Raw genomic sequence first — 14,157 nt, 5'->3', positions numbered from 1 at the left:
TAAATAAATGAGTGGGACAAAATATTAAAGAATTTATGACAAATTTACTAATAGCACTAAGATTAATAATAGTAAGGAACTATAATTTTGAATATATTTGGAGACCATTTATTGAATATGTTTTAATAAAGGAAAGGGGTGTGAGCCATCGCAAGATTCAGTGCAGTTCTGGAAGGGGAGTGAGAGTAGAGCAACCTGAATGAATGCATTATTTTACATTAACTAGCATGTATCTGTGGTCCTGGTGGAATATAGCACTGTTATTATTGCGAAGTGGAGAAAAGCATAGACAAGAACATTTGAGAAGAGGGGGGTTATATAGGCAATTAACACTTTTGTATAAGAGTGCAATTCCTTTGGGGGGAGGAATTGTGAACATCTTATTGTGTTCCAAATGGTTCAGAAAATTAATTGTTTGATGTTGGGGATGGGGAGAGTTTTTCTCAGTAGCTGGCAAGCCCAGCAGCCAAGATGCAGAAAGGGTGTCGATATAAGGACAGATGTGATGAGGAGTTGCGCTGCAGCGATGCCTGGGATCCATGCCAGAGCTGGAAGGGTGCAGTGAAGGACCCAAGAGGGAAACAAACCATAGCAAGCCACAGAATATCCATTTGTCTGTTGGGTGAGTGAGTGCACAACCAACCCATGAGAACTTATTCATAGGGTGATTTAACATGACATGCAATCCCTATCCATGAGTCAGCAATTCCCAGTGAATCTTAAATATAATGAAAACCTCTAAGGAATGTGATGTCAAGGAAGTGACCTTGAGTTGGCATCTAATTACTCATAAACAATAACATTTTGCTCAACTCTGATTAGCTGGGATGTAAAATGCATACAGATTTACATTCCAAGAATCCCTAAGTACAAAGTGAAAAATACACAGTTATCCCAATTTATTTATTTAGGTTAATTTCCTGCACTGTACTGTTTGAATTTTTAACTCTATTTGTCAGCTCAACAAATTTCATAGTGTCATGTTTGACTGTTTCCACATCATAAGGTGAGTTGATGCAACATGATTCTTTAAGGTTGTTATGCTTGTCTTGGATGCTTAATTAAGATGCAATGTTGGTGTGCTAAAAAGGAGGTGGTTGATGATCTAATGGGGTGGACTCTGAAAGATACCAAACCAGTATCTCAAAGAATGGAGGCTGAGTGTCAAAACGTAAACAATTCTTTAGGTGCTTGGAAAAGTGCAAATGTATACTTCCTCAGTTTTTTTTCTAAAGGAAAGGATATTTTCCATCTTCCTGCATGTATTTATATATATGTATTTATAATGTTGGAAGCCATTCTGAGGCTTATGCGAATAGGACGGCATACAAAAATTCCAAATAAATAAATAAATATTTTGGTAGCTGAGTCCTTTGGTCCTAGTCCCTTTAAAAGGACTCTGGGAGCTGTTGGACTGGGACAGATTCAGATGTATGTTATAGGCAGACATATATTAGTCATGGAAACCTCTCTCTAGTGCGAACGTAGCGTTAACTGTGAGCCCCAGATACAGTTGACTTCTGGGAAACTCACAGCCAGCATGTTCTGGTCGAACACGTATTGAGGACAGCAGACCGAGAAAGCACTTTGTCTTGGCTGACTGGGAAGTTAATACACTCAGTCTCTTGGGGTTTCTCAGAAGTCCAGTTCCACTTTTATCCCCTATAAAGTGGGCACAGGATTCCAGCTCTAACTATCGTGACATTAGTGGAGAGAGGTGTGTGGTTGCTTTACTACTACTGATCCAACGGGGACACTGAAATCAGATCTTCCCCAATGTCTCCCTCGGTTTCAGCCTCAGATGTGAATTCTGATCCGCCGACGTGGGCTCTTGAGTTTTAGCAACTTGATTCTCCGCAAGTCCCAGCCAAAGACGTCAGGAACACTTTTCTGCTTTCTTTTAGATTGGACCATCAAGGCTAGGAGCTGCGCAAAGCCAGCAAGCGCCGCACGTCACCGCTCAGGAGCACCAAGGGCGAAAGTGGGAATCGCACCAGGCGGTCCTTTAACCTTCCGCCTTCCCGGCAACCCCCGGGCGGGAATTTAGCACAGCGACACCCTCAGATAGACTCAAGATAACAGTCTGGGACGGGTGGTCGCCGGTCTCGCGAGAGTTGGTTGTGGAGCGGCTGCTCGTGGCGAGTCTCGTCCGTTGGCTGCGCGGTGATTGGCAGGCGGCCTGGGTGGCTCTCGCCCCGCCCATTGCTCCAGCACTAAGCGGCCGCCATTGTCAGCTCGGGCAGCAGCTGGAGGAGGAAGCACAAACGGAGAGTGGTGGGGCGGTCAGGCGGCACTGCGGCGGGTAACGGTTGTGTCTCGTGTGCTGTCTTGGGCAGGGAGAGGGAGGCGAGCGGGCATATGCGGGTGCGGGTGGCGGCGCTGCCTCGGAGTGGCTGTCGGTGCTGGAGGCAAGTGTCACAGTTTTGAAGCTGGAGTCTCCATCTTGTTCTCGTGTGTGTGTGTGTGTGTGTGTGTATTTGTGTGTCTCAGTCTCACTCAGCTGAAGCCCTTGGCCCAGTTTCCTTTTCCTTTCCACTGGCAAGGCTCTGAGAAACAGACCCGACTTTGCAAACAGCTCCTTGTCGAGCAGTTTGGCGCCATAGCTGTAAAATAATATCTCTCAGATTTCTCCTTATCCACACACCTTTTATGTACTCAGTCAAGGAGGTTGGCTAGAAAGAGTATGAAAGGAAATGAGAGAGTATGCGAGAAAATACATCCTGTTTTACTACTCTACTACATTAGATATTTTAATTTTTATTTGTCACTTTAAAAAACATCAAGGAGGGTAGCATGTTTCTTAGTTTGCTCACATAGATTAGGAATACAGGAAGTTGCTTTATACTGAGTCAGACCATAGGTCTGTCAAGCTCAGTACTGTTGACACTGATTGGCAGCAGCTCCCCTGAGTTTCATGTAGAAATTTCCCCAACCCAAGGGTGTCCAGGGTTGAACCTGGTACTTTCTGTATGCAAAGTAGGTGCTCAGCCACTGGGCTATGCCCTTTTCTTACGTTAGACTGAGAAAATTGTTATTCCACCCAGTATGCTGCAAGGCTGAGTTGGAGCCCGGATCAGCTGGTAGCCTCTGAAAGTGTGTACTTTGTTGTTGTTCTCTGAAAGTGTGGACTTTAACTTTCATCATCTTCAGTTAGCATGATCAATATCTAGGTGTGCTGGGAGCTGTATTCTAGAATCATCTGAAGAACAGTCTGCTGTGTCCCTTGCCTGTCATGAGCTCTTGCCAGTGTATATTGTAGATTATTTATATCAATCATGTTTATATCAATCACATCAATCTAAAACATGTTTTGATTGAGCCATCCTATATAATGTTGATGACTTCCTCCTCCTCAGTTATTCTCTGTCTTGAGAGGCAGCATGACACACATTTTGGAGCTGCTTCATTTTTGTCACAAGCTAATGGAAATCTCCTTGTTCCACTTAGAAGTGGAACATCTCATTGCTCCATTTCTTTTCCCTCTTTGCTCACCTAATTAGAATTTTATATTATAAGCTCTTTAGCCCACACTGAATCATAACTGAAGTTTGGCATAACTCTTCCATTCCTAAAGATAAAAAGGATGCTATCTTACTGGTTAATTGCTAATTCTAATATGTGAGAAACTAGTTTACTTTCAAGGAATACTCTCATTAAGTGTGTTAGAGTAATGACAAATGTGGCAAATGGGTATGGTAGGGTTTGTCATGGGAAAGAAGAGAATAATTGTTTCCCAAATGTGTGTGCAGTGGCTTAATTAAAGTGTTTCCATTATCCTAGATCAGCTAAATTTGCGCCCAACTATATAGCCAAACTTCTTTTGTCACAGCTGTTGAAAAACTTTAAATACAGTATGTGTGTACATGACTGCTATCTCTCCTCCGTAAGAGGACATTCACATTCATTCTGGTGAGGACCTCAAAATTGCCCCTTCATTTCTGGATAAGATAATGACAAAAGTAGGGAGAAAACAGATGTACAGATTTGTCCCAAAGGAAGAACACTGCTTACTTAAATGTTTTCAGTACTGGGTAATATGTGTTGCAATTAGGTCTAAATCCTTGCTATTGTTTGGTGTTGCAACAACTTTTGGGACACAAATGCTGAAAAGGAAGGAAAGTTTTTATAGCCTTCACCCATGGCAGCCTTATTGTAGATAAGCTCCTCCTTCAATTTGCTGCAGTAGTGCTGTACCTATTTCAAGTCTGCTTATTATATCCTTTTCCTGCAACTATGAGAAATGAACAACATGATCAACTTGTGCTGTTTATAGAAAAGTGAATCGAGAAGAGGGAAGAAAATAACACTTTTCTTCAAACTCTGTCTCCCTTGCTGATTTTTCCTGTTGAGTTCTGGTTCTATGATTTTGTCCCAGTTGTGCTGTCTTATTGGAGGAAAATAGTGGAACAAAATAGTTGGAAGGAGGAAAATAGTGGATAGTGGATTCTGGTTCTCTTGTCCATGTTCTGTTAGTCCCAAAGTCATGCCCAACCCATTGCAACCCCATGGACGACATTCCTCCAGGCTCTCCTGTCCTCCACCATCCTCCGGAGTCCAGCTAAGCTCACACCAACTGATTCAGTGACTCCATCTAGCCACCTCATCCTCTGCCATCCCTTCTTTTGCCATCAATCTCTTGTCCATACTGCGCTTGTAATACCCTCCTGCCAGTATGTGAATTTGGTGGATACCCAAATCTGGCAGATACACAAGTCTCCTGTGTAATGTCTAGTTTCTGTTTAGATGCCCTAATTTATAACTGGGTGAAAATGAAGGAACAGCAACTCAGTGAGTAGGTTCACATATCATACTAACCCATTCTGCACATAATCAGTAATGGCTTGGTTGTTCACAGAACAACCCAAAATAGGCCTGGTAGGTGATTAGATTCACTGTGAATTGTCCCAATTCCTCTTCCCTTGCTTCTCTAGCTGGTGTCCCAGGGAACTTTTAATTTCCTTTCCCTGCTATGATTGCAAGCACTTTTTCATTCACCACAGCCAACCTCCTTTTTGTGACAGCCAGTAACAGCTCTTCCAAAATGTCTTAAGATATATATTGAAGGAAATCTCACTAGTGTACTTTTTTCTTTGCACTTTTTGCTTTTTTAAGCTGGACTTGTGAAATTGCACATGTGTGCACTTGCAGGAGTGAGAAGTAGAAAGCCTTTCCCTGGACAGTGTCCTGGAGGTGTCTGTTGTCAAACTATGGGCATTGACCTAGAAAGACTGCAAATCAATATACTTTTTTAAAATTTGTATTCTCTTAACAGTTGTAAAAGGGTAAGCAGTCAAAGGAAAGCAAAGTCATGAGTAATCTTTGCTTGTGGAAGCAATTAACAAGTAGATATCCCATTTGTGGTGAGATCCTCCAGTTTTTTGGGTTGGACGCAACTCTTTCCAGTGACCTTGCACTTATCTTTATTTCCCAACATTGTAGGTGCTCAGGAAGATGGAAAAACACAACTCACCCCTTTAACAGGAGCATGGAATTTAGGCAGCTAGCTGTCAAATTCAGGCTCCCCTTCAAATGACATATACATTTGGCACATAAACAACAACCCTGATTTACCTTTTCAAAATCCCCATTTTGAAAGGAAGTCTGCTCATGGGCTGCTTGCAGGAGTCAGGAAAATATGAAAAAGCACAAGGATGCTGAAAGGAGACAAGTCTAACCAAAAACAAAAACCATGAAGGAGGTTATCTGTTGCATACCTGTCCTTCCACAAGTTTGACTAAAAAATGTAATGAGTAAAGAAGTGAATAAATGTGTAGAAATGTCTTGCACTTAAAAAATAGAGTGGTGAAGCAGTGACAGCTCTGCTGATGTGTCACATGGCAAAAGGTAGTCTCCAATAGAAAAGGGGAAGAGACTGCATGCCATGAGGTCTTGTTGCAGTAGGGGACATGGATAGTGATGGTTGCTCCATTGTGTCAGTTGGGCCACTGGAGAAGGCCTGGGTGAGCTCAGCAGGAACAGTGGGGAAAGTGACACTCTTGCTGATCAGGTTACTTACTAATTGCCAGAACCCACATCACTCACTTGGATTAGGATGACACAGCAGCCCATTGTGGGTTCACCCCTAAAACAAATCATAGATTGTCAGGGCGGCATATTGTCCTCAAACAAGTACTCTTACAGAAAGTGGACCACATATGCAAAGTATGACAACACACTGACTTATCACCCACAGTGGATTGTCATGGCATACAAACCTACTCAGTCTTGCTTCCCCTTTCTCCTTATTCACTATGTTGAATTGGATTCTGAAAAACCTTTATGAAAGTTAGTATAGCATAAAGGTTAGACTGGGATCTGGGAGATCTAGGTTCTACTCCCTGCTCAGCTGTGAAGCTCACTGGATGGCTTTGGGCCTGTCACTGACTCGCAGCCTAACTTACCTCTTAGGGTTATTGGGAGGAGGAGGAGGATTGTGTAAGGATTATGAGTACCTTAAAGGAAGAAAGTTGGGATATAAATATGATAAAAAAATACAAACAGGTCTTTGTTAATGCAGGCTGCTGAGATCCCAAGTTATACATTTCCAGCATGCAGATATGATTACATTGCCGGCAGGATTTCCTTTTAAGTTGATACTTGTTAATTTTGCCCTGTAGAAACATTTTACAACTCTATCCACATATATCATGATTCAAATGTATTTTTCTCATTAGATTTTTATTTCTACAGAAAGGAAATAAAACAGTTAGTACAATGTTCAGCATTGCTTGGCTCTCATAATTTAAATGAACGTCTTTTAAGAAACTTGATTAAGACATACCCTTATGATCAGGCACCATTTAAAAGAATGAGTCTCTCTGCATTTATGCGATCACACGAATAAGCTCTTCTTAGAATTCATTAAGATAGCATGAAGACAGGTGTAAACTCTGTTAAAGGAAAGTTTCTTAAGAAAACGTCAGCAGTAATGGATAAAAAAAAGTAAACAGAGGCAAGAATAGAAGGCCATTTCAATAAGGGGTGGAAGGCAACACAGGAGTCCATCAGGAAACTGTGTTAGCAGTCAGGACTCATTAAAAAATGAGATGAACTTCAGAGACGGTTGGTTTTTCAGTGACACTGGGGTGTGATAGCAAAATGGATTCTCCATGGAGAGAAGCAGTATGCTTTTTGGAGGCAAGGTGGACAGCATAGCCATCATGCTGCATATGAATAGTCAGGGCTGGCTACTGTTGGAACAGGATGCTGGCCTGCAAGGGCTTTAGTCTGATTTACCAGACTGTTCTTTTAAAAGACATGGGTTTTCTTTAAATGTTAATTATCAGTGATAATCAGTTTGATTTATGTGATGATTAAACTATAGCATTTGTCTAATCAGTGCAAATGTTAATAAAATAAATCAAGGACAGTGTACTTCTAACGATGCTTTCAGGTATACATGAGTTGCATTCCTATACATGCTTAGGTGGAAAATAATTCTACAACTCTCTGCATTCTCAGACTTTCTTGGTTGACAAGGGAACTGTTCTGTAGGATTTTTTTCTGTTTGAATATGCGTAACATTCTGCCCTTAAAGAACTTTGCAGATCACTTAGTGCTTGAAGTACTCTGCTACTAATTTCAGTGAAATGGGTAGATGTAATATTCTTGAATAGGTTACTTCTGCAGTGTGTTAGTGGGCAACTTGTAGAGCAAAATGTGGAAGTCCCCAACTCCTATCAGCATTATCTAGCATGAAAAAAGATGGGATTGTAAACTAATATGCCTCAAGGTATCTACCTTTGATAGATGATGTCAGTGGCAGGACAGGAACAAAACAAAAAAAGGACAAAGGCATACACTTTTTTTTAGTGGCAGCACTGAAAAGATATGGTAAGATATAAGTATCCCAGTTCAAAGTTAACGTAGATGGAAAAAGTTTAAATCTGGATTTTTGCAGAAGGAAACCTTAAAAGAAAAACACTGTATTTGGGAATTTCTTACAGCAAATCACAGTGTGTTGAATGCCTGATAAATGCACAGACTGAACTAAAAACTTTTAACAAAGTAACCTTAACCATTTTTAATGTGAAACTTTGAGTACACTATATTTTTCTGACATAGTGGCTCTTTCCTTGCCCTTTCTGTCATTCTCATGTAACTTACACTAACCAGTTTATCTTTTAAGGGGAAAGGAAGTCATTTTGGTATATTTAGGAACATCTGATCCCATGATTTCACCTCCATACACTGTGATAATAAATATATCATTTAATAAAACAACATTATGCCATAGCCATTGAAATGAATGTTATGTAGGTACGGAAAATGCAAGAATGAGAAACATTCTGAAGCTAGAAAAAGGAAGGAACTGGTTATGCAGCAACACAGTATGTTCAACTTAGGGAAGGCTGCCTGATAAAACTTTTTTTCTCTCTTGACTGAATCTGTGTGCAGTCATAGAAGCATAACTTGCAACTTCCAAAAAGTCAAGGGTAAGGAGTAATAGGAACAAAGAGGCAAGAATATACTTTTAAAAATAGAAAAGTGGAACTTGGCATCATTTTAGTGATGCTGATGTAACAAAGAAGAATTCGCATGTGCCTGCATCAATATCTCATTGAAACTATATTTTCTTGCCGCTTGGTGGAAATGTTAGCATGCTAGGGTCCCATGTACACTGGCATTTTTTCATCTGATTGGAAAATCTGAATATTTGTTTCACAGTATATAGAAAATGGAATCAAAACCGTCAAGAATTCCACGGCGGGTATCTGTTCAGCCATCCAGTTCTCGAAGTGTTAGGACAGGAACTGGAAGTGGAGGAACCAACATAACTGACTCATATCATATGAGAGAGTCTTCATTGAGACCGGAATCTGGATGCCAGGTAAATTTATGTTTGCAGTCGTATATGCTGCATCCATCTTCAGCTTCTAAGTGTCAGCTTGGTTATATCAAACATGCAGAATAATGTTTATCTTCTTTTCTTCCCCCTATCATTCTCCCTTAAGTAGTTTATGAGAAATTGCATTATTAAGGGAGTGGTCTTGTGTACATTTAGAGAGAAAAAAGCCCTACAACTCCCAGTTCTGCCACTTGAATAAGTGCGGCTTAAACTTCCATAGGATACATTTCATTGTTGTGAATTACAGATGTAAATTGCTCCTTAGTTCCCTTTTTTAATATTATTTTCTTTTAATGCAGTCTAATTTTAGTAGTAGTTAAATGAAGATAAATTGGTCATGAACGCTTCTACCTTCTTGCTCTGAAAAAAGTAAATATGTTAGGGGCTATAGGCTAGTTTGGATTTTCATATCACAGGATGGAAACAGTGCTCTAACCTTAGAGTTGGGAATTGGAACTCTGTCCCTCCCCCACCCCCGCACAGCTGTTGCGGGCCGAATCATGCCAGCCGGCCTCTGAGGTTAGGAATGCAATCATGGAGAGGGGGATAAGACGGGTGTTTCAGGGGAGGAGAGGCCATGATAACGAGCCATCCTGTCATCTCTCCAGCTACCTCCTCTCCCACTCCCAGTGGTTCCAGCTAGTAGAAAGCACAACGTAGGAGTACAGGGAGGTGAGGTTTGCTTCTGCAGCTGCTAAATGCATGTATCCATCCCTCTGAGACAAGGCTTTGCAACTAGAAATTATTTCAGTTCTCAGTGAATTATCAGAGGCAAAGTGAATGGGACTTCAAACCACCTGACTTTGGGGAAAGGGGAAAACCTCTTTCCTTCTGCCTCTAACTTTTATGTTGTTTGTGCCATGTGGCAGTCTTACCTAGCCCCTTCCAGAATGGCCATCATTTGCTCGCATTCCAATTTGCTCGCATTCTAATTGGCCATCATTTGCTTGCATTCTAAAAAGTGCTGCATTTTAGTATGATTGCAGCATTGCTTCTCTTGTCTCCCCAATGCTGGATTATCCAGCCTCCACTGAGAGATGCAGTGCATCTCTTGTGTGCAGTGTAACACCTCTGGCCATTACATTCCTACCATGTACAGGCTCTTTTTCTTCCTCTTCTTTTCTCACATACTTACAATAATTATGGATGTACTCCCAATAGTAGACTTTCTGTGGAGCAAATGCAGTACTGTAGTGCATGTTTGATCTTTGATAATAGTGTATATAATTGTGTAATTTCTGCAACTTTGGCATTTTTCCTTAGCTCTTGTTTGTGTGCTCCGTTCAGTACTTTCTCTTCTGTCAAGTTTCTCGGTGTCAAGCTATGTTAGTTTTATGAAGATTATGTAGTGTAGAAGCATTGTCTTAGAAGGAATGGTTTCTAATGGTTTCTATTGAAGAGGTATACAGGGCCTCACTGAGAGAACCAAGTGTGTTGTGTGCTAGCTTGCGTTTTTGGACGTTTAGCAGAATTAAGTATCTAAAAATAGATATACTTCATGTAGCTACTTTTAGCTTTGGTACCACTCTGTAAGACTGACCTATGAAATGATTTGGAAGGGATTTGTAACTCTTCTCTCTGCTGCTTTTCTCAGTACAATTGCAGTAGATTATATAAGTAGGCATTTTTTCTGTTGAAATGTATGTAAGAATGCCTTACATGTGCTGCTTGTAAAATGGATTGCATTCATTCAATAGCTGGAATACTGGATAAAGTTTACTTAGAAGATTCTTTAACTTGGGCTGCCCTCCTAATATATGCAATTTGGTGAGCTCAGTGGTTCTTAACAGTAAGCAGGAATAAGAATTGAGGTCTTAGTAATATTGTTGTAGCTCAAAATTAAATGTGTATATAAACATTTACATCCATTTTCACAAAGTGCTTAAAGAAGAAAATAGAAATAACATCAATCATTAGAAATTATGGCCAAATATAAGTAGAAATAGAAAGTTTTTATGTTTCCTACAGAGAGCAGTGGTCAGATAATTCCAAAACCTACAGGTTACAGGGGTAATGTTCTGTTGCTAGACATCAGTGTTCTGAACAGGCGCAAGGGATATAGCTCATTGGTATATGTGCTAAGATAGCGAGATAAAGTTTCTCAGGCATGTTGATCCCAAAATTTGTAAGGTTACCCGGGTCAAAAGCAACTATCAAATGAGCAAATGAGTTTGGCCTGGAATTTACAGACTGATAGTGCTATGGGAGCTAGGTTTATATAAGGGTTCCTTACATTATCTGCCATCTGTCTTATGATACTTACTGTGTTGACATTTTTCCACAGACTCATAGAAAACAAAATAATGCTTTATAATAACTGCCCTTGGGACCTTCAAATGATGTAGAAAAGCAGATTAGAACTGTTAAACTGCTGAGTAACTGAATGAGAAACTATAAAATTTAAATGGGTAGAATAGCTGAGAATATTTGTTCTGAATACAAGAAATAACAAGACTGAGCTATATGAATTACGAATCAGGCAGAGCTTCTCCTTTTACTATCTTCTATTTGAAGGCTTCAGAAATGCCAAAATACAAGGAACAAAGGAAGATTCGTAGCTATTATTGCTGTATTGGATTCCTCACTTGCAAAAATCTTTTGCAAATTTTTAAAATATCATTATGAAAGATAATTCTTTTAGAATCTTCATTTTCCCAACAAACTGTTCCTCAAGTCCATTTTAAACATGTTGTTGGCTATATTGATATTACTTGTTCCATAATACTGAATTTTATTTGTGTAAACTAGATGCTGAACTATGCAGAAGGAGAGAATCCAACTAAAATTAGATGAGTGCAACCACTTTTATGAGTGTGGATCATCAGATACTGCAGTGTGTTCTACTGGCATAATATGTACGGCTGAATGATTCAGTGGAGCGCTGCTATTACTATTTGAATGTAGAATGCCCCTGTTGGTTACTGCTTTAAGTCTCAGGTGCATCATTGCATTCCCAGTCACAGATCCCTGGCAGCTAACATTGCAGGTAGCAGTAACACTGTTTATATGTGTTGCTGAGTGTAAACATACCTAGTATATTTAAACAGGCCATGACCAGTAGTTACCTTGATGATAAATTCTTCAATTAAGAAGGATGAATTCTGCCCTAATAGAAAATTAAGATGTTAAAGAACTAATGATCTTAGAGATGGTCCAGCTCTTATTTCTCCCCCTCCTTGCTACATATCATTTCTAGTCTTGCTAACATAGGGCACTACTGCAAGGGAAGAAGTCCTTACTTCCTGAGCAAAATGTCTGCATTTCTCTCCATTCTTTGTATAGCTCTGATCTTACTTGAGACATAGGTGAATGAAAGCAGAGTTCTTTCTATGGTGACCATTTCTTATCAACTTTTTAAGATAATGCTATATCTGTATCTAGAATGCCCATTCTAACAGGTAGAAAAATGTCATATTTCTTGATTTTGATAGTGCATAAATAAGAAAATAAGCTCTGTAATATTTTGGTAGCAGTCCAAGAATATAAATCTCTTTAACATTTTGATGTTTTAGATTAAATGTAGCAAATGTTGCTTATTAGACTTAATTGTAAGGTATAATGACTTGAACAGAAGGCTGAAATAAATATCTTGCTTTGTAGGAATCTAGCCGGTTGCATAGTTCCAGCAGAGACTGGGCAATTGGAGAAAGTGAAGTATATGAAAGCCCATGGAAGCTTCCAGCTTCATCTCCAACTCGTTACTCAGGAACACTTGATCGTCCATGGTCTGGAAGATTTTTGGGAAGCAGAAACAGATTGGTAAGAGCTGTTAAGTTGTCTCCTAAAGGGTCACCTAAAATACTTTTAAAGTTATAACTAGCTGCTTAATATTTTGATGTTAAATTAATTTCTCATAATCACATTTCAAAGAAACATGTAAGCAGCATCAATAGTCAAGATTTGTGTTAAAAGGTACAGAGGGATTGAAGAAATGTGTCTGGGATATTTCCAGAAAAAAATACACTAGAAAAATATCTGTGAGGATTCATGCTTTTCCAATGTGGATTTCCTCATCCAAGTTTAACTTTTATCTTACTATTTTTGCCCTGCAGTGTTTATACTAATAGGTTGTTGGTGTTCCTGTGTGGAGGGACACAAATACACTGTAATTTTTAAACAGTGGAAAACTTGTCTACACAACATGATATCTACAAATAATTTTGCAACTTCACCATGGGCGGACAAAACCACATTGTTCACTCAAATGCAATTTTAAACAATATTTACTTATTTATTTGTAATGGAGGTAGCATCCGCTTATGATAATATTTTAATGATTCCACTCAGGCCACATAAGATCTTAAGACTATAAGAGGAAGAGGACTAGAACATCAAATGTTAGCTGGAAATAGGCAGAAGCAGTGAAATGGATGCCAGAATCCATGGGATAAGTCCAGGAAGTTCTTCCCTGGCCTCAGCTAAAAGAGGTAGTCATGAAAAGTTGTCTATGGTTATGCTTCCCATTCTGTGTCTGTGCTTTTATGGAAAAAGTTAGAATTTTTAGCTAGATGCACTGGATTTTACATTAGAAGATAAATTCCTCAACTTGTGGTAAGGATAGGCTTTATCTATGATTATGTTCATGTTTCTTAGTATCATGCAGTATTTACATATACCTGTAGTTGGCTATGGAGTGTACAAAGAACGGGAGAAGAATTTACTTAATACTCAAAATCTGAGGTTCAGAAACATTTAGTGGAAGAATGTTCACCTTCAGTCTTCTTCCACTAAATGTTCAAAGTGAAGTTTACAGCACATAGGGAGATCAACTTTACTCAGGTTTACCGCCTAATGCAATTATTTCAATTGCATGCCTTTTTATATTGATGGAGAGCCTGTGCATAGACTACTGTGAAATGGAGGCATGCATAGTCAGAGTTCCATGTCATCATGGGAGGCCCCATGCATAGCATGGCCACCCCTTTGTAAACATGTTTCCTAGTACATAGCTGTCAGGGGGAATGGGGCCCTTCCCTTTGTGGGAATGCCATGTAGGAGAATGCCTGACTAGGACACTTGATGATGTTGGATCTGTACTTAGGATTATGTAACTAATCTCTTGTGGATGGGTATTTTGTGCTAGCTGTGTTCTCTTATGCATAATTGATCTGTCCCCAGACAGTTGTATTTGGGTAACATAGAAACATAGAAATAGAGTGAGTCAGAAGGGGTCTCCCAGGCCATCTAGTCTGACCCCCGGCTCCAGCCAGCTCCACTCACGACATGCCCGCCATGTGCATGTCTAGCCTATCTTTGAACACTCTCACCGATGGGGCCTCAACGACCTCTTGTGGAAGCCCATTCCACAC

At 39.9% G+C, this 14,157-nt stretch overlaps 2 protein-coding genes across 25 annotated transcripts in view; one reads left to right on the top strand and one right to left on the bottom strand.

The window, feature by feature from the left end:
- BAZ2B (bromodomain adjacent to zinc finger domain 2B) overlaps nucleotides 1–14,157 on the bottom strand; it is a 644,512-nt gene that overhangs the window by 494,484 nt on the left and 135,871 nt on the right. The window lies entirely within an intron of this gene.
- Nucleotides 1,710–14,157, top strand: part of LOC123017045 (E3 ubiquitin-protein ligase MARCHF7-like) — a 27,940-nt gene continuing 15,492 nt past the window's right edge. For 6 of the 12 annotated variants that reach the window (XM_044418107.1, XM_044418105.1, XM_044418104.1 and 3 more), the window contains exons 1-3: nucleotides 1,711–2,302; nucleotides 8,668–8,830; nucleotides 12,449–12,607. In XM_044418107.1, coding sequence (XP_044274042.1) covers nucleotides 8,678–8,830; nucleotides 12,449–12,607 — 312 coding nt within the window. In that variant the 5' untranslated portion in view covers nucleotides 1,711–2,302; nucleotides 8,668–8,677. Of the gene's footprint in view, nucleotides 2,409–8,667; nucleotides 8,831–12,448; nucleotides 12,608–14,157 lie in introns of all 12 variants that reach the window. The other 6 variants (XM_044418110.1, XM_044418108.1, XM_044418101.1 and 3 more) reach the window with 5 other exon arrangements.

Source organism: Varanus komodoensis, unplaced genomic scaffold (assembly GCF_004798865.1).
Source record: "Varanus komodoensis strain SLA01 unplaced genomic scaffold, ASM479886v1 scaffold9, whole genome shotgun sequence".
NCBI classification, from domain to species: domain Eukaryota; kingdom Metazoa; phylum Chordata; class Lepidosauria; order Squamata; family Varanidae; genus Varanus; species Varanus komodoensis.
Note: the sequence above shows the minus strand (reverse complement) of the source record. Positions and strands in the feature narration are given on the sequence as shown.